The sequence below is a fragment of the Lepidochelys kempii genome, chromosome 1, assembly GCF_965140265.1.
Source record: "Lepidochelys kempii isolate rLepKem1 chromosome 1, rLepKem1.hap2, whole genome shotgun sequence".
In the NCBI taxonomy this organism is placed as follows: domain Eukaryota; kingdom Metazoa; phylum Chordata; order Testudines; family Cheloniidae; genus Lepidochelys; species Lepidochelys kempii.
This window is the reverse complement of record NC_133256.1, coordinates 286178736-286199077: the sequence shown is the minus strand read 5'-3', so window position 1 is coordinate 286199077 and position 20342 is coordinate 286178736. Positions and strand designations below refer to the sequence as shown.

The 20342-nt window shown below is 42.8% G+C and overlaps 1 protein-coding gene across 2 annotated transcripts in view; it reads right to left on the bottom strand.

The window, feature by feature from the left end:
• The window catches only part of CPM (carboxypeptidase M), a 67154-nt gene that overhangs the window by 3864 nt on the left and 42948 nt on the right, over positions 1-20342 (bottom strand). For both annotated transcript variants that reach the window (XM_073327826.1, XM_073327827.1), the window contains exons 4-7: positions 13468-13640; positions 11014-11198; positions 10582-10752; positions 7311-7463 (exon numbers count right to left, since the gene is read on the bottom strand). In XM_073327826.1, the coding sequence (XP_073183927.1) occupies positions 7311-7463; positions 10582-10752; positions 11014-11198; positions 13468-13640 (682 nt within the window). The remainder of the gene's footprint in view (positions 1-7310; positions 7464-10581; positions 10753-11013; positions 11199-13467; positions 13641-20342) is intronic.

Sequence of the window (20342 nt, the reverse complement as noted above, 5' to 3'; positions counted from 1 at the left end):
AAAAACTCATTTACCCTGTTGGTGTGGTCAAACGTTGCTTCTCGCCTAGTGTTTCAAAAAGACAGAGTAGTTGTATATTTACTTATATTTTAGCCTTCCCAAATCTTCTAACACACCAGATTTCCAAGAATGAGCAGTTTTGTTAACTGACTTGTCTGCAACAGCTATTTGAGACAATATTGATGAAGTGTGTTAGCTCAGTTTCTGCTATTTTATTCAGTATATTTAATTAAATGTATAATTTTGGCTCAGTAGCAACCTTGCCACTATGTAAAGGTTGTGGGTTCAGATCCACTTACCCCGGCCCATATTATTGTTGGTTTTTTTTTTTTACTTGTTCGATGAAACCCACAGGTTGATAAACCTTACTCTAATGTTTAAAAAGTGCTGTATTAAATCCAGATTTCATTGTATATGTGTGTCCTCTAAAAGAATATCTATCTGTTAAAATTAATTAGTAAAGTCAACCACATTTGAATAATCAAGGATCATGGGCAAAAGGCTAATGTGTATCTCTTGCTCCAAATTACTGCAACAATAAATAACCCTACCACCACCTGTTATAGGCCTGGTCTACACTACGAATTTATGTCGGATTTAGCAGCGTTAAATTGGATTAACCCTGCACCCTTCCACACAACGAAGCCATTTTTCTGACATTAAGGGGTCTTAAAACTGATTTCTGTACTCCTGCTTCCCGGGCAAAAGATGTCTCCTGTGTCTCGGGTTACATATGTGCAGACAGCTGGGCAGCCTCACCTGCCCCAAGGGCCTCAGCAAAAATCACACCCCCAATTCCCACCATCGAAATATTGGTGCAGTACACAGGGAAACAGAGGTACCCACAATATTAGTATAGGACAGTAAGACTCACATGCAACATAAGATGAATAAAACCCCACTTCGTCACACCTTGTAACCTTGTTATCCTCTCGGTGCTTATAAACTGGTTTAATAATTTGTTCCAATATCTTCCCAGGTATGAAGATTAGGCAGACTGGCCTATAATTTCTCAGGTCCTCATTGTTGCCCTTTCTAAAGATAGGTACTATGTTTAGTCTCCCTTCTCCAGTCCTTCAGGAGTTCTTAATGATAATTGCTAGTGGTCTGAGCTTGCTTCAGCTCATTCCTTAATTACCCTAGGATGAATTTCATCTGGCTCTGCCAATTTGAATACATCTAATTTATCTAAATATTCTTTAACCTGTTGTTTCCCTATTTTGGCTTGCGTTTCCTTCTCCCCCACCAATGTTGTTAATAGTAATTGTGTTCAATATCTAGTCACCATTAACCTTCCTAGTGAAGACTGAATGAAACGTAATAGTCATTAAACAGTCTTCTTGATGTCATCTGTTATTAGCGGTCCTTCCTCGCTAAGTAGAGGAGCTACACTTTCCTTTGTTTTTCTCTTGCTCCTACTGTATTTAAAGAACCTCTTCTTATTATTGCCTTTTATGTCGCTTGCTAGGTGTAATTCGTTTTGTGCCGTAGCCTTTCTGATTTTTCTCCCTATATACCTATGCTATTCTTTTGTATTCCCCTTTAGCAATTTGTCCACCTCTCCACTTTTGCAAGATTCCTTTTTGATATTCAGGTCATTAAAGAGCTTCTGATGAATCCATATTGACCTCTTACTATTCTTATCTGTCCTTCACATAGGGACAGTTTGCAGTGGGGCATTTAATATTGTGTTCTTGGGAAACTGCCAGCTGTCCTGAACTCTCCTTTATCCCTTAGATTTTCTTCCTATGGGACTTAACCTACCAGTTTTTGAAGTCTGCTTTTTTTGAAAGTCCATTCTCCTTATTCTGCTGCTCTCACTCCTTCCTTTCCTTAAAATTGTGAAATCTGTCTTTTCATGATCACTTTCACCCAAATGGCCTTCCCTCTTCAGATTTACAACCAATTCTTCCCTCTTGGTCAGTCTAAAATGGCTATCCCCCAGTTACTTCCTCCGCTTTCTGAAACAAAAAATTGTCCCCAATATATTCCAAGAACTTATTGGAAATTTTGTGTTTTGCTATATTAATTTTCCAATAGATATCTGGGAAGTTAGTCTCCCATTACTACCCCATCTTGTGTTTTGGGTATTTCTGTTGTTTGCCCAAGAAATACCTCCTCCACTTCTTCCTGATTTGGTGCTCTAGAGTCGACCCCTACCATGATATCATGCTGATTTTTTCCCTTTTTTTTTTTACCCAAAGACTTTCAACTGATCTGACTCTTACCTCCTTCTGGTCCCCAGAACAGTTATACCAGTTCAAATTATGTATGTACAGTCCCATTTCAGACAGAGGTGCAGTATAAAGTAGGACCATCCAAACTTACTCAGCTGAGGGACCAAAATAAGAATGGCTGCAGCTTTCAGTTAGGCAAATTTCAGGCCCTTTCATCTTTAATATGAGAAGCATGGCCAGTGGATAGAAGATAAGAACGACCATACTGGGTCAGACCAAAGGTCCATCTAGCCCAGTATCCTGTCTTCTGATAGGGGCCAATGCCAGGTGCCCCAGAGGGAGTGAACAGAACAGGTAATCGTCAAGTGATCCATCCCGTCGCTCATTCCCAGCTTCTGGCAAACAGAGGCTAGGGATACCATCCCTGCCCATCCTGAATAATAGCCATTGATGGACCTCTCCTCCATGAATTTAACTACCAGTAGTTCTTTTTTTTCCAACCCTGTTATAGTCTGGTATCCTCTGGCAAAGAGTTCCACAGGTTAACTGTGCATTGTGTGAAGAAATACTTCCTTTTGTTTGTTTTAAACCTGCTGTCTATTAATTTCATTTGGTGCCCCCTAGTTCTTGTGTTATGAGAAGGAGTAAATAACACTTCCTTATTTACTTTCTCCACATCAGTCATGATTTTATAGACCTCTATCATATTCCCCCTTAGTCGTCTCTTTTCCATGCTGAAAAGTCCCCATCCTATTAATCTCTCCTCATATGGAAACTGTTCCATATCCCTAATCATTTTGGTTGCCCTTTCCTGAACCTTTTCCGGTTCCAATTGATACCACAAGTCCTGGCCTGCAATTCTTTATTAACATCTAAAGCACATCTCTACACAGAGGTTTTTTGGGAATATGTTTTTGTATATAAACTTTGGCAGAATAACAAACCCAAAATAAGGACCTATGCTGAGACTGCTAGTTGCTGCAAGGTATTCTTGCATATGAAATATTACTACACTGTAGAACCCTGTGGGCTTCCCCTCATGTTCCACTGATAAATTATGTAAGGGAAGAAAACCCATTTTGGCCATCTACCACACTGCTTATGTTTTTCCTTGAAAGCAAAATATCTGTAGGCACCTAACTTTTTTTTTTTTTAAACTATTCAGAAAGCGAAGATTACTTAGGCCTGTATTTCTCAACCTTTTTGATACTAGGGAGCAACTTACTGCCTTCCTAAACTTTGTTAGGGTGATCTTAGGGACCGATGCCGGTCAACAGACCAGTCATTGAGAAACAATGACTTAGACTATGTCTATATTACCAGCTAGGGGCGTGATTCCCAGTGGGCCTGTGTACACATACTCATGCTAACTTTCATCAGTGTAGGTGTACGTGAGCAGGGAATGGCACCCCTAGCTCATAGTGTAGATATAGTCTTAGACTGCAAGCTCTTTGGGGCGGGAACAGTGTTTTGTGTTTATACAATGCCTAGCGCAATGTGGTCTTGGTCTATGACTGGGGCTTCAAGGATCTATGACAAGTTTAAAGAGCAGGGTGTATTTCTGCCTGTGAATCCTGACAATTCCCTGCCCTCAGGTTTTTTTTATAACAAATTTTACAAACACACTAATTCTATAGTACGCTATAAAATACATAAGTATGCTAACTAGAAATGTGCACGTACGTTTTCCTTCCAGGATATGGAATCAGGGCCCATATGAGCAGGCTCCTATTCAAGCACTGTATGCCCATAAGACCTATAGGGGCGTTAATACCCATATGAAAGCTGTTGCACAGGGAAATGTGGAAATGTCTCTTGTTAATGGGAGTGCACTGTGGGTTGGTCTCTGTTAAATCACTGCTCGCTTCCATTTAAAAGCTGCTGCCCTCTAGCACTGCCAGCCTTTGCCCACATGGGGGCAGGGTTGCGACACTTCACTTAAAAACAGGTTTCAGAGTAACAGCCGTGTTAGTCTGTATTCGCAAAAAGAAAAGGAGTACTTGTGGCACCTTAGAGACTAACCAGTTTATTTGAGCATCCGATGAAGTGAGCTGTAGCTCACGAAAGCTTATGCTCAAATAAATTGGTTAGTCTCTAAGGTGCCACAAGTACTCCTTTTCTTTTCACTTAAAAAAAAATCTAATTCCTTCTCCCCATGCTGGTTTTCTCTGAAGTGAAACCCTACAACTGTCTTTAATTAGTGAACATCCCAATACAAACTGCCATCTCTAATCCCGCCCAGCCCACTGTAAATTGCTCAGGATCCCCGCCCCCTTTGAAGTGAAGGCATCACTTTTAGGTGCACCACACTGTGCAGAAAACTCATTCTAAACCACAGTTTGCAGGCTCAGAAAAAAAAGTGTAATGAGGGTGAGTTCTGTGACTTCTGTCCCGTTCCTGGCAGAGGGAGGGGCTGGGAGGGTTCCATCGGCGTGACATAAGGCAGTACTCCTTGAGTGACGAAGGCTTCAGCTCAGTCCTTGCTGGGCAAGCAGGGCAAAATTTCCTCTCTCTCCTCCTTCGTACTAGGGAGCATATGAGGAGCATAGGTGGACGGTTTCCTCAAGGGCTAATATCGTAAGACTGAAGTCTGTTGCAATTCTGTCAAATCTTGCAATACTTGATGACTGTCTTAGAGACACAGCCTCCAAATTCATGTTTTGTTTTGTTTTAAAATGAAAAGTAAGATTGCAGCCCACATGGTTGTGAAGAAAAGTTTAAAACGTGACCTCAGTACATCCTAGTTGCTTAGAAACCAGAAGGCAAATAAAGAGGAGCCAAATTATTATTTTTTAAATCTTATTGTGTTTAAGCTAATATCCTGGGATTTTGGGGGGCGGAGATGGGGCATGACTAATGAAAAAGGATAAGATTATGGTATGGAGGTCACAGAAGTCATGGATTCCATGACTTTCAGAGATCTCTGACATTTTCCGCTTCAGCCGTGGGGTGCAGGGGCTGAAGCTGTCAGCCAGTGGGGACCCAGAGCCCTGAGCTGGCTTGGCCAGTCGGGGGGACCCAGAGCTCCCAGCCTCTGTGAATGGCAGGGAACCCGGAGCTGCCATGGTGGCAGTGGCTGCTAAACCCCCTTTGCCCCTCACAGCAGGGCTCGGGCTTCATCATCCCCCATCAGCCTCTCCCCTGCCAATTATTTTTAGTTAAACTCACAGACTGGTCATGGGCTTCTATGAATTTTTGTTTATTGCTTGTGACCTGTCCGCAGCTTTTACTAAAAACCGTGACAAGATCTTAACCTTACTAATGAGTTTTGAACACCTGAGGCTGGCAATACCAGTTGCCAGCTGCTTCCAACTGGCTCCTAGCTCTGACACCTCAGTAAAGCCACAGAGGAGCGGGAGAAGCCTTTAATTTCCTAAGTAGTTGAGCCATGCTCCTTCACCTGTGTTCTCCCCTTGCACCTAACTACTATAGATTCTAATCTCCTGTGCCCAATATTGGCTGTATGCCCCTCTCCCCCTCAGCACGTGTCTGCACCAGGGATGGACCCCCTGTAGATTTTAGATCCCAGCATCTTTCTCACTCCTTTTCCCTCCTGAACCCATAGGATGGAGGCAGAGGCTGTGATATTTGTCTGACTCCTCAGAGGACCCTGTATTGAACACTGCCCACTGGAGTCCACTTCCCAAAGACTGGGTGGACACAAGTCTCTATTTTAGGTGACTTCAGTTCTGTAGCTGCTCTGCATATAGAAGCACCAGAGAGGTCAGTGGGAAGATCTGTGCAGAGAACAGCTGCAAAAATGGGCCCTTTGTGTGGTCAGTGGCTTACGAGGTTTTAATCAATACTTTGAAACCTGGATGGCTGTCAGAAATAAGGAAGGCAGATTAATTCTGCTCTTAATAGCTCCCAGATCCTAAATGAGCAAACCCACAAAAAGTAAGCCCTACCCTTTTCCCATTTGACACAAATGATATGTTTTGTCAGTCTTCATTTAAAAAAGCTTTTTCATAAATGTCTCTTAGAATGGCTGTGTCTTTCTACAGCTTTCTATTTTAATCAGTGCTGGTCACTGCTCACTGCCCCTAATAGGTGTGAAAGCTGGATTATGGCTCTGACTGGTATGTGTCACTACTATGGCCATATCTATCCAATTTTAATAAAGCTAGATACAGTAAAAGCTTTGTTGTCCGACATGTTGGAGGGATACAGGGTGCTGGTTAGTCAAAAATTCCAGTTAACTGAGTTATACTTACCAATGGAGGGAGGGAGTTTGGGTGTGGGAGGGGGCTTGGGGTAGGGGCTTGGGGCATGGGAGGGGCTTCGGGGTGTCGGATCCTGGCAGCGCTCACCTCGGCAGCTCCTTGCAAGTGGCTTCATGTCCCTGCTGCTCCTAGGTGGAGGCACGACCAGGCGGCTCTACATGCTGCCTCCACCCGCAGGTGCCGCCTCTGCAACTCCCATTGGCCACAGTTCCCAGCCAATGGGAGCTGTGGAGCCAGTGCTCGGGGTGAGGCAGGAGTACCGCACAGAGCCCCCATGGCTGTTCTTCCGCCTAGAAGCAGCAGGGACATGGGAGCCACATGGAGCCAGGTAGGGAGCCTGGCAACCCTTCTGAAGATTTGAACTTGGAGATATCAGAAATGCCAGTTTCTAGAGCTTTCTGGTTGGTAAGGTGCCAGATAACACAGCTTTTACAGTAAATGGATATGTTCACATACACTTAATTTGGAGATTTCCTTTCTTTTCTCAAACCCCAATCTCAGGTTAAATGGGGTTCACCTACATTGTTCAGTTTAAAAAAAAAGTCTGCATTTTTCTTCAGAATGGCCTATGAACAAATGCATTCACAATGCTAATATTCCAGATGTTCCAGTCACTTCTGGGCAGCATTCTCTGTCTCACTATCCTCTCTTAGCCACCATCATGCTCACAATATTGTTTCTAAAATGAGGATGGCACACACAGCTCTCTGCTACATCCGTCTCTTAATTCAGCAAGAATCAAGAAAAACCAGATTTCATACTGAAAGGCAAAGTCCCTTACAGAAGTAGTTCTCTTGGTTCTAGCCTGTTGCCGGAGAGCCTGTTACATGGCCATGTTGTTACAGGAACTTCCCCACAAGCTGTATTGGAAGTTGAGCAGATGAAATTCAAAATACAAAAGTTTACCCACCGAGATGAACTTGTTTAATGTATTCAATCAAAGCAGCTTTGTTGTCATTCCAGAATGCCTGAAGTTGACTTGCTGGTGGATATTTACAGCATGACAACTCCAACGTAATTTCAAAACATTGTCCCCAGATGTAGTTGTAATCCTGCATCCCACCTAAAAAAATAAAAAAAATATTTGATTATTACAGTGAGAGCCACTAAGTAAGAGCTAAAAATGGACTAGGAGACTTGCAACTTTTCCTAAACTCTAGCCTTCTTGAAGCATTTCCTTAGATCATGATGCAAGGGCAATTTTAGATAAATTATGACAAGTTGGGAAGTGCAATTGTTTTTTAATCCCACAGTCAGTTAGATTTATGATCCCCTGTGGAAAACCTCCTTAATTACTTAAAAAAACAACAACTCCAAAGTGCGGTGGAATTACTAGAATAAGGCTATAATAATGGTTGAGAAAGGGGACCCTTTGATTCAAAACCTCTCCAAGTACTCGTATCTATAAGAGGGACAAAAAATTACACTTTGGCACTAAATTTGTCATGCTTAGTTGTGCCGCAAAATCCTTTTAGTCATTTGAATTATGAATGTGGGGAAAAGGTGGGCTTTTTTTTGTTTTTTTACAATAAAAAAATTGTTCGGGTGTGGGTTTTTTGGCATGCTGAGGACCAAAGTGAATTGATTTAAACAGGGATGATACACTATATCTTACACATATTTATCTAAGCAATTATTTAGCTTAAAATACATTTATTCAGTATTTTAGTTTTTACACATTTTAATATGTTAGAAAATGGCAAATTATATTTCTTATTTACTAGATTTTTTTATTTTTGTGTGTCAAATTATTTGGACGGAAATTGGAATTAAATTAGAAATTCACAAAAACAGCATTTAAAGGTTTTTATTAGTTAAATCAAACTTACTTTAAATGTGCTGGACACAAAAGGAAAAAAATTATTTTTGTCAAAGCATGTTCTGCATTTAAAACTGATTTATTAAATAAAGGAAGTATCTGCAGTTAGTGAATTGAACTGATTGTTTCTAGTCACTATGTCCTTCAAGATTTTAGAACTAGTAGATCTCACTCTCACACTGAATTTTTATTCATAGATTGGAAGAGGAAAACAAGCTTCCATGTTTTTTCAACTCCTAATTGGTTTCTTAACTTTGAATTAACTAGCTAATGAACTGAACTACGTGAATGAAATGAAGAAAATATTCTCTACAACTTCAGAAGAGGTTACTGCTGTCAAAATCTGGGCTAGCTCTACAACAATCCCTGGTTCCAGAGGCTAAGCCAATGACTTCCACCAGTTCAGTGGTTTGACTTTATTTAAAACTTTGCAGCAAACATGTACTCTTTGAATATATTTTTTATTTAAATGCTTTAAATAGGTTATGGTACGTTTGGACTAAACATAGGTTGTCATAATTTCAAATTTTCTGTTTATTTTTAAAAATAAAAGGTATTTAATTTACATAAAATTCCATTATATATATTTTAATATAATGATTTTTATCCACCCTGCTGTAGTACTTTGGTTGTAAAAACCTGGATTTGGCATTTGCAGTATGGAGAACTCTGGGAGGAATGTAGGCTTTGCCAAGCTTGGGAGAAGACTGGTTGAGTAGTTGAAAATAGTTTACAAAATACGTGTAGTGTCACTTTTCATAGTGATTATTGTACATAGAATGTGGTTATTCAGGTGTGTATATCTGGTTATTTACACATGGATATAAATAGGGGTGTATTTGTTTCAGTGATTAGACATGAAGATAGATGTTAAGTGAAATTGATTCTCTCCTTTTTAAACAAAAGGAGAGATTTTTTGATCTCAGCTGCACAGATAACTCTACTGATAAATGGACACTTGATTTACACAACCATAGCAGAGATAAGAATTTGGCACAGAGTTTATTGTATATGTATGTGCATCTATATTAATGCATAAACATTAACCCCTTCCCTCTCAATTTGTGTATTGTAGGGGCAGGGCTGACGGAGCAAGTGCAAATGAAGGAGATGGGATTGTGGTGTTATCTGAGTGGGGAAAAACTGGTCTGCCAGAAGGGGAGGGGAAGCCTTAGTGGCAGCTTGCCAACAGATAGCCTTGCCAGCTGGCTAAGGAGGAGCTCTGAGGAGATGTGACAGATTAACAATGTCCTGCAATGTTCTGGACAAACTTTATGAAATTAAGAAACTTTACTGCATTAAGTATAATACCTTTGGGGCCATTGTATTAAAAATGCACATTTATGTACTATTGTGAAATTGTATGGAACTTTGTTAGCCAGAAGACAGTATGAATGTAATCTGCATTTAATTGCAATTAATGCAATATGAGGAACTTCAAAGGACCTTTTGGAACAATGCATGTAAAGTGGATTTCCTAGGAAATACCTGCGAGTAAGGGGAATGCAAATGACCCATTGGAATCCATCCCTTTGAATTTATGCCTTGGGAAGAGAAACCAAGTGTCTGCTAATTACCTTCTCCTAGAAACTCCAGATCAAATGTATAAGGGGTGTATAAGGAGTGGACTAAGCTTGTCATTAGTGTACTTGTTCTGAGCTGAAGCTGTGATGAACTTGAAACCCCCTGGGCCTGGTCTACAGTGGGGGGGAAGAAAGGGGGGAGAGACTGATCTAAGTTACGCAACTTCAGCTACGTGAATAACGTACTTAGATCTACTCACCACGGTGTCTTCACCTCTGAAGAGAGGACAAGAGAAGCTTGCTCCGAGAGCCTGTCTTTTACTGATAATAACACAGTGAAGGCAGAGAACTGTTCAGCCTGGAGATACCCTGGTCAGAAGTGAGAGAGATGCACCCAAGAGAAGTGACAGCCAGGGGAGCCAGAAGCCTGAAAGCGGGTGCCCTTGCTGGACCACAGAGGGGGAGTACAGGTGCAATTGCCCTGAACTGTGACAGGTGGCATGCTGGCTGATGGAGCAGTAAAAGAGCTGGGCTTGAGGGCAGGGAGGAGCTGAAGACCCAGGCAGTGGAAACTGGCCCATTAACTTGTGTTGGCTAACATGTTTGTACATGCTCATCTGGATGCTCCACAAAAGCTTGTGTCCTGAAGTGCCCAGACTGCAAACACATTGGATAGCTCAAATTAATTAGTAATCAGCTCACTTGAGTTAAACACTAGTGTGGACAAGTCACAGAGCTTTCGCTGTCAAGGAATGCAGAGGTGTGTTAGCAAGTACATGTTGGAGAATCAAATAAAAGCAGTGGAGATCAGAGAAAATTGGAAAACACTGAAATTTTACCTTGCAGTTGGTACCAGGCATACCCATTTGTAATGCCATATGGAAAGACTGGTTTATTCCCACATTCATTCCCTTTGTACATGCTGGCATGGTTGGAAGAGTAGGTTTTTGCAAGGTGTATGAAAACATCATCATCTTGGGATCTGCTATAGCCTTGTAAAGAGCCAGTAGCTGTATAATAAAGATGGCCATGGTACAAGCCAAGTTAATGTTAACACACACACAATATTGTCTTAGATAAAAAATATTAAGCCCCCAAACCTACACATCAGTTTATGTGATCCAGTGAAACTGTACTACCAGTGTATCCCAACACATCTGAGCTCATGTAAGTCTGGTGCTTCTCTTCACCACATCAGGCATTTTGTTTTGCTCATGCTGAAGCTGGCAGAAAAAACTGGACCCAAATAGGAAACAAGGATATTATCTTACCTGGGTTACCGTTATCAAATGTGTAACTGGCAACCAGTGCTCCACCGTGCAAGTTAGCTGAAAGAACAAACGTCTCATTTTTTATCCAGTTTATCACTGCTTGAGTCTCTGGCTGGATTGTAACATTGTTATTGTTGAAGACATCAGGGAAATTCCTATTCAGATCTTTCCCATTCTTATTGAACCTTTTGAGAAAGAAAATACAGTTCTATATTTGTTAATCTGTTGCATCTGAGTAGATTCACAATGCTTTGGGTCTGTGTTAGTGACTGTTGGGCATAGAATTACTGGAACAGTACATAGAAACAATGAGCATCACAAACTGGGTTTTCACAAATCATGAAATAGTGACTTTATTCCGCATTGTGGATGCTACTAGCCTCTGACCACAATGGACTGATTACTGTAGAGTAATTAAAATATTTCCAAGTGGAGACATTAGGAGTGATGCTTGAAACCTCACCCAAAGCATAGTAAAATGTAACATTGTTGCATAAGCCAAATAAGAGAGTGTATGGAATAAAAGGGTTTGTTTTCCACTTTTTTAGAAAGAAAACATGACCCACACATGACTGCCAGTCGTAATGCAGTCATCCCAAGCATGTGGCTATAAAAACTTTATAGATATCCAAAGCATTTTTTTCTTCTGACGGTGTATGAAATTCCAATCTGTGTTCAAATGCTCATTTCTTCCTTTCTTTCCTCCCCTAGGAGGACAATCTACCCATCTGATTAATATTTAGCTTTGGGTGTTAATTTTTAAGAGTCTCATCAGCTTAGCATCAATCCTGTGGATGCTTCACCCCATGGGAAAAAAAAATCCCACCCTCCATTTAAAGATCTTAGCCACTTGTTTCAGGAATAAAAATCTACCTTATCCAAAAGCAGGGCTTACTCTAGTTCAATAAGGCACCAAATCCCCTAAGTTGCCAAAATAGCTGTGACAGCCAAGGCAAAAGACCCAAGAGAACCCTAGTCTTAGTTACACAAGTAGTCCTGGTACAATCAGCACGACTACTTGCATGAATATGAATGGCAGGATGGGGCACTTTGTTCTTCTCTACCTTCCCAACTTTGTTAATTTGTTCTCTGCCACTTGGCATTTCTCTCCCTTATACTTTTCCATCCTGTCTTTTTTTTCCTCTGGCTTTTTAAAATTTTCTGCCATTTTTGGTCTCTGCAGGGTCACCAGCAATCACACTAGAGCATACAAAGGTTTGCAGACGTGGCACAACATTTACATTTTCTTTGGTATCAAATACTTTACACACACACAGAGCCAGCCACCATTAGTGCAATCTCCCTTGAAGCCAGCTCCGTTTGCACAACCTCATCCACATGATTGAGACTGCTTTTTAATACTACTTTGTAATTCTGCCTTTCATTAGCATAGACGGGGCCTAGGGCTTTGTCTTCATTGAGAACGTGGCAATTCTCCTGCCAATGATCTAGTACCACTGCAGCTAGTGTGAACGTGGCTGCTAATATTTTTATCCTGTCTTAACTGGATAAAAGCAATACGGATACAGAAGTGTAAAAATGCTGCGGCAGTCTATGCTAGCAACACTGGTGCTAGACCAACCATCAGAGAATTGCCTAAAATTCTCAGTGGAGATGTGCTGTAAGAATACAGTCAGCCCTGCTTTAGAGGAAACACTACATAGCACCTCCCGACACGTGTATAGCTGTCTGTTCCATCTTTGCCGAAAACTGGCCCAGAGTAGAAATCAACTGAAACAAGGTAAGTGTTCTGCTCTAGGGGTGGGGTGGAATAACTGTGCTTTTGTAGTGCATAAAATGTCTGGTTTTAATGTGAATTCTTAAATGTTCTTTCTTGGTGGGGCAGGTGAGAAGTGGAGGCTTTGCCCAGTTTGGCATTTGTCTTGTTAAACATTGTATTCATTTATGCTTCCCTCCCCACAGCAAACAGATTCATTTTAAGTTTTCAATCTTCCACCTCATCTCAAAGAAGGGTTGGGAGCAGAGGGCATTCAAAATTTGAGATTCTCAGCTCAAGTTACGTCCTTGTGACTGTCTTTATTTTTTGGCATTTTGGGGATCCCGAGAAGATGTACTTTGAGTCAGAATCCAGAATAACGTAAGGTTAAACCACTTAAAAACTATGATCATTCCTCTCTAGTTCAGAGCGGGCGTTCTCTCTCTCCTCCCCCAGCCCGCCCCTTGATCTCCAAGGGCACATGCATGCGCATGCTCGCTCTCTCGCACACGCAGTGTCTGACAGTTTTCTTCAAAGCAAAGCCTGTGCCCCATTTAGTATGCCTTCTAAAGACTGTGGCGCAAAACATATCCCGAGTGTAGCTCCTAGGCTAGTCTATCCACCAAGTATGACCCAGCCACTTGGCGATCTCTAAATGTTAACGAAACAAACAACAACCTCCCTACTTACTGTCTCCTCTGCCCCCTTCCCCACCCTGAAAAAACACACATCCTTACCTTCCTTCTGAGTAATAACAATCATGCACTGTTGTAGCTTCAAATCCATCCGGGTTCATTGATGGCATGATATGAATCCGCGTGCTATCGATTAGCTTTGTAACAACTGGATCGCTCTGATCGTTGGTCACCAGGAAGTCTATCAAATGGAGCAGCAGCTCCCTTCCAACGGTCTGTATTAAGAAGCACAGGTTTTTATTTTTCAAGTCCACTATGAAGACAGGAAGACGCTCAGCACAGTGCGTATTTGATTGGACAAAAATAATACTGTGCGATATAAACATGACACAAAACTATAATCATAACACACATCTGCTGTGGTCAACATTATTTTGTTACAGTTCTTGGCCTCTAGAAAATTAAATGTAATTTAATAGAAGAGAAAGAAATGAATGTGGAGGGGCCACTTCTAACAAGTGATTTTAAATTCAGATTGACTAGGGTTTCTTCTGTAGTGGGAACTGAACTGTGCCAGCTACAATGATGTTTAAGTCATATGCAGATAGGGATTGTTTGTTTGAGACCCATCTTAGAACTATGCGTTGTTAGCACATTAAAACCATCCTATCAGTGGTGTAGGGTTGTCTGTGCTAGGGAATTGCACTGTTGCATGGGGCGATATCTTCTTACTAGCCATCTTGTTTGGGTGCACACAGTGCACCATATCTACACACAACACTCTGTTCAACCACTGGTGGGCCTGTGGATTTCTGCACTGATCCCACAATGCCTTGGACCTTCCTGGGGCAGGTGCATAATGCCCTTGCCCAGGGGCCCAGCAATTCTGTCAGCAGCACTGCCTACGGATCTTTTCACTGGGCCCTGTTTATTCTACCACAGACCATTGCTCACCCATATGGATATATAGCTTCTACGGATCACTTGTCGGCTTTCAGAACTGCCACTCGCATCATTATGGGCACAATAAAATCAATACCACAACTGTGGCTTCCAGTAGTGGTGTACAGACTTATATCACACATCAGCATTTGTAAAACTGTCAACATAACAATTTACAATCAAGTGTTTAAGTAAGAATGGTAGCAGTTACTTAGTCACAAACTTCTACGGAATAAAGGGTTCTGGTTTGGGCTGGTTCCTAACCAGCATTTTACGTGGGGTTTAGAGCTATTCATTACAGGATTCTTGAAATATGATGTGATCTTTGCAGCAGTTCAAGTATTGCTAGGCATCAAAACACATAACTTAACTAGTCCCACGAGAGAGGATTTCTTCTAAAAGATAACGTGAATTTTAAATGTTTTTTTTTAATTCATTTATTTTAAACTTAATCTCTTTAAAAATACAGAGGCCCACAATACTAGTCACTGATGAGTTTGCTGATTTGTCTTAAGTTGTTGGTAAGTATCTTCCTTGTCTGGTATATGAACAAAAAACTCTGTTGTTTTATGAAGCCAGAAATTAGTAATAACTAAGGCCCTGACCCTGCAACAAACTCCTTAGGGGGAATGCCCAAAATAAAAGTCAATAGCGCTTTGTTTTGGTGCAGACCTCCATTCTCACAGACAAGGGTGAAAGTAACTTAATGGACTTCCCGGTACGCAGGGCAACTGGGGTCCTGGGCAAGGTGGCAGGGTGGCTGTGGGACCCCGGAAGGGGTGGGGCTTCAGGTGGAAGGGGCAGGGCTGGGGCCAGACTCCCCCAGCCAGCCCTTCAGCGCTATCTGGCTTGGAGCTCAGGTGACGATTTAAAGGGCCCAGGGCTCCAACCGCTGGCGTGGTAGTGGCGCCCGGGAGCCCCGGGCCCTTTGAATCACCGCCAGAGCCCTGGGGTAGCAGCAGCAGCCCCAGGGCTCCGGCAGCAATTTAAAGGGCCAGGGGCTCCAGCTGCTGCCGGGAGCCCCAGGCCTTTTTAAATCGCCAGGTCCCGGGACAACTGCCCGTTCCCCCCACCCCCACCCCCGCCGCCATCAGTGGCCCTGTCGGTACAATCGGCTGTGTACCGGTGCCCACTTTCTTACTGGTACGCTGGACCGGACCGGCTTACTTTCACCTCTGCTCACAGAGCTCATTGCAGGATCAAAGCCAAAAAAGAGAAGAAGGTAAATGCACTTTGTCACATTCCCCTAACCCCCATTCTACAAAATCAACAATACTTAATAGCCTTCAGTTTTTGCGCAAATTATTTTATTTGCACTGCAGTGGAGAGGTAGAATTTAAAAATCAGTTTATCAAAGAAGAGAAAAGTAGACGCTGAATGCCAAGTATTTAACAAAGAGTGGACTTCAAAATACTTTTTTACTGATGTGACAGGGAAAGCTGTATGCTTACATTGCAAAGTGTGGCACTTTTCAAAGACTACAACTTAAACCAGCATTTCGAGAGCAAACATGCATCCACATATAAGAACATGTCTGCTGAAGAGAAAGTTAGAAAAGCGCATTAGATGGTTGCTCGAATGCAAAAGAGCAAAATTTTTTCACAAAACTATCCGCAACACAAGACAGAATTATAAGAACGAGCTACATGATTGTACACAAAATCGCCAAAAACAGCAAACCATTCTCCGAGGGAGAATTTATCAAGGAATGTTTGGTTGACTCTGCTGCGATATTGTGCCCAGACAAGAAAAAGCAGTTCAAAAATGTTTCATTGTCTCGGAGAACCTGGACCAACAGTTGAAAAGCAAGGTAAATGATTTTTCATACTTTGCAATGGCATTCAACAAAAGTTGTGACATTAAAGATCCAGCCCAGTTGTTGATTTTCATTTGAGGTATTACCACAAATTTTGAACTCTCAGAAGAACTGGTATCAATGAAAAATATGACTACTGGAAAAGATCTATTGGAGGCAGTAAATAAGTGTCTCAAAATTGGGATTGGAGTGGAAGAAATTGGTGAGTGTGACCACTGATGGAAGTCCTAATCTGACAGGCAAAAACGTTGGATTGTTGAAAAGAATACAAGACCAAGTGACAGAAACAAACCCAGAGCAGAAAATCATTTTTCTACATTGTATTATTCACCAAGAGGTCCTCTGCAAAAGTGTTCTGAAATTAAGCAATGTTGTGGATACAATTACAAAACTGGTCAACTTTATTGGAGCACGAGCATTAAAACCTCAGGCAGTTTGTCTTTCTGCTGGAGGAGTCTGAGTCAGAGCTCAGGGATGTTCAGTACCATACAAATGTTAGATGGCTTAGGTTGGGGAAAGTTCTGAAAAGAATGTGGGATCTGAGAGCAGAGATTGATTTGTTTTTGAAAATGAAAGGAAGAGATGTGGTTTTCCTTCAATTGAACGATGTGAACTGGCTCTCTGATTTCGCATTTTGCCATTGATGTTATGGGTTACATGAACGAACTGAATTCGAAACTGAAAGGTAGGGGGCTTTTTGTTCATGACATGGATTCCCTTGTCAAATCTTTCATGACAAAGTTGCTCCTTTCCCCATTAGATTGGAAACAAGCAGTTCACGCACTTCCTCACTTTGCAACAGATTACAATATCTGACCAGAACCTGGAAAGATACATGTCATTACTGCTCACTATGCATGCTGAATTTTCTTGCCGCTTCGAGGATTTTAGAATGATAGAAAATGACATGGGTTTGATCTCCTCCCCTTTCACATGTGATGTGGCCTGTGGACAACACTCCAAGTGACCTCCAACTTGAGCTTATTGACTTGGAGTGTGATGCATTGCTTGAGGAGCAATTCAAATCAGCGTCACTTCCGAGGTTTTACGTATCTCTCAATGAACAGAACTTTCCGAAGATCAAGGCTCTGTGCCCAAAAGATGCTTGTACCGTTCGGATCAACTTGCATCTACAAGCAGATATTTTCTGTGATGAAATTCCATAAATCAAAGAACAGCTCTTGGATCAATGATGACCACTTTGCAGCAGTGCTCCGCATTGCAACAACAGAAATGACACCTGACTTCACCTCCCTTGTTAATGCCCATCAGAGACTTTCTTCTTCACACTGAGTGAGTTTCATTTCTTCTTTTACACTTAATTTTAATAATGAACATAAGTTGTAAGTAAAAGCTAGCGTTAGTGTTGTTGTTACAATTTTTACAAGTGTTCACAAAATGGTTTGCAATATAAATTGCCTTCTAAGATAAGTTTTGGATAATCATGTATTCAGTTAATTGTTATTAAGTGTGATTACTTTGTGTAAAGAACATAATGGGGGTCTTTTTACAATAGATGGTGAGGTAATTTCATTAATAAGAAATGTGTGGCCCGTGAGGACTTACCAAAATTCGTGGAGTGGGCCCCCTGTGAAAATTATTGCCCACCCCTGAGCTAGAGACTAAGACCAGAGGAATGATCCCCACCTCTGTAGATGTGCAGGTCTGACGCACAGAGGCATGTCTGGAAACCCAGGATAAGATGGTGAGCACAGAAAGAGAGTACCAGGAGGCTCGTGTGGATAACAGTGCATTGGCTGATGAGCTAGACATCCAGAAAGACCTCCCAAAAGGAGCAGGTAGCAGTCTAATAAAGAAGCGGAGGTCCTGCGGCACGAACACTAAGATCCCATGCACAATAGAGGCCGCAATAATGGCAGTAGCTCCCTCATCTACAGAGCAAACCTCTACAATAAGTTACTGTGATGAGCTAGAAGAGAAGGCTGCTACTGCTGATCAGAACCAGGCTGAAATCCTGGAACTACGGACACAGGTCACGCAATACCAGCAGGAGCTGGAAGATATCTGCTCTTCATGAGACAGGATCGTAGGGCAAGCAGTAAAACAGGAGTAAGAGCTGACCTGCCTCACATTGTAGGAGACAGGGGAACAGCAGTGCTTTCTGCTGCAAAAGGAGCTTACTAAGCTTCAGAACCTGCTCAAGGTCCAGCCAGGATCAAAGTCCAACTCGGCAAAGGAGAAAGAGCTGGAGTTGTGTGGACCAAGGCCACTACAGAAGGAAGATGACTTGGACAAGGATATATATCTGCCTGATGAAGCAGAGAGCTGCCTGACTATGGCTCTAAAACCCTAGCATCTTGATGTGGCAGCAGAGCAAGGTCACAACCAGACCTATACTAAAAAGAAGAGCTCTTCTCAGAGGAAAAAGGAAGCTAAAAACAGTCTTAACATGCTGAATGTTGTCCACACAATAGTGTGGGTATGGAAAGAACAAAAGTGGGTGTTGCTAAGCCAGGTATTGAAAGCAGTGAGCAAAACAGTACAGTCCCTGGTCTTTGGAAAACCTGGAAGGGATCTGAACCTGGAGAGAGATATCCTTAACTCTGAAGGGTGTACATGCAGATGCATCCAGAAGGACTCCTCTCCAGATCCGGAGGCCACAGTAAAAGAGTTTATTTCTTGGGAAATCCCAGCTTTGTTATCCAGCCTAGAGGTGGTAAAAGACTTTCACAATCTGAACGCCCTGCATGTGGTAAATTCTGACAGGGGCAGTGAGTCGTATGAGCCCGTGGTGTCCGTGCTCCACCAATCTGAGAGCATGGCAGCCTGGTTCCACCAAAGTTCAGGGCTGCATCTCTCCCTCGGCCCTGCATCCCCCCCCATTACACCTCCCCCAGAGCTTCCCTCCTGGCGCAGCCTGCTGCCCCTGGGCAATTTAAAAGGGCCCAGGGCCCCTGCCATCACTACCGGCAGCACAGCAGGGCTAAGGTAGCTTCCTGCCCGCCTGCTCTGCTTCCGGGAGCAGCCGGCATGTCCCTGCAGCCCCTCACGGGGGTGTGTCTCTGCACATTGCCTTTGCCCCAAGAGCCGATTCTGCCAACTGCGGCCAATGGGAGCTGCAGTGGCCTGGGCAGCGTTGCGCAGAGACCCCTCTGGGCCCACCGCCTAGGAGCTGCTGCCAGAGTGGGGTGCAGGTCGCTTTCGGGAGCTGCCCGAGATAAGCACTGCACCCAAACTTTCTCCTAGAGCCCGCCCCGCACACCTCCTCTTGCACCCCAACCCGCTACCACAGCCCAGAGCCTGCACCCAAACTCCCTCCCAGAGCCCGAACCCTCCCTCTCCCACACCCAAACTCCCTCCCAGAGGCTTAGGCAGGTGTGGGGGCGGGGGGCAGGACTTGGACCCATTCTGGGCACCACCATTATACAAACCTGCCACTCCTGAATATGGAGGGTTATATGCAACGTATGGGCTCCCTACAGAAAGAAGGACTCCAGGCTGTGGTAACTTCATATTTCTCTGAGGAAGATAAGGGTATTGCCCAGGACCTGGTGGACTTCCTAATGTTAGCCAAACAAGAAGTTCCCCCTTGGCTGAAGAACATGGCTAAAGGGTAACTAATTCAAACTGGTTTCTCCAGAGACCAACAGACAAAGAAACACTCAACAAGACTGATGGGTGATTTCTGGTAAGCTTTTAGCCTGCATCTAGAAATGTTTATTATTTTGTTTTCTCTGTAGTGCTTTCACCTTAAGAATCAATGTGCTTGCTTACAAAGAGCTGTATGGTACTCATAACTGCTGGCAATCACGCTGTCCATAGCCTTTGAGGAGAAAGTAAAGTGCAGACTCTAGCCTGTTTAGGCAGTCTGGCTTGCTGGGAATATCAGTGTACACAGGGACCTGCACTGTCTGAGGGGGAAAAAACCCCAGTCCGGAAGGAGAGAGACTTTTGTCTTCACCCAATAGAGGTGATGTCTGAAGAACCAGGAACCTAGAGTGGGTGTGCTTGGTGTACCACCGGGGGAATACATGTGCAGTTGCCCTGAATTACAATACCAAGCACTAAATGGCCCAGGTATACCTCACTTTGTTTGCTGGGTTTATTCTTGAATGAGCCATAGCCTGTTTAAAACTTGTATTTGTACAAATACATTTCGTTATTGGATGGTATCCAGCTGTATCTGTGCCAACCTGTTGATATTTGGCACTTGTAACAAAACAGGAGTGCTGAATATCATGAGCATGCTGTGTCTTCC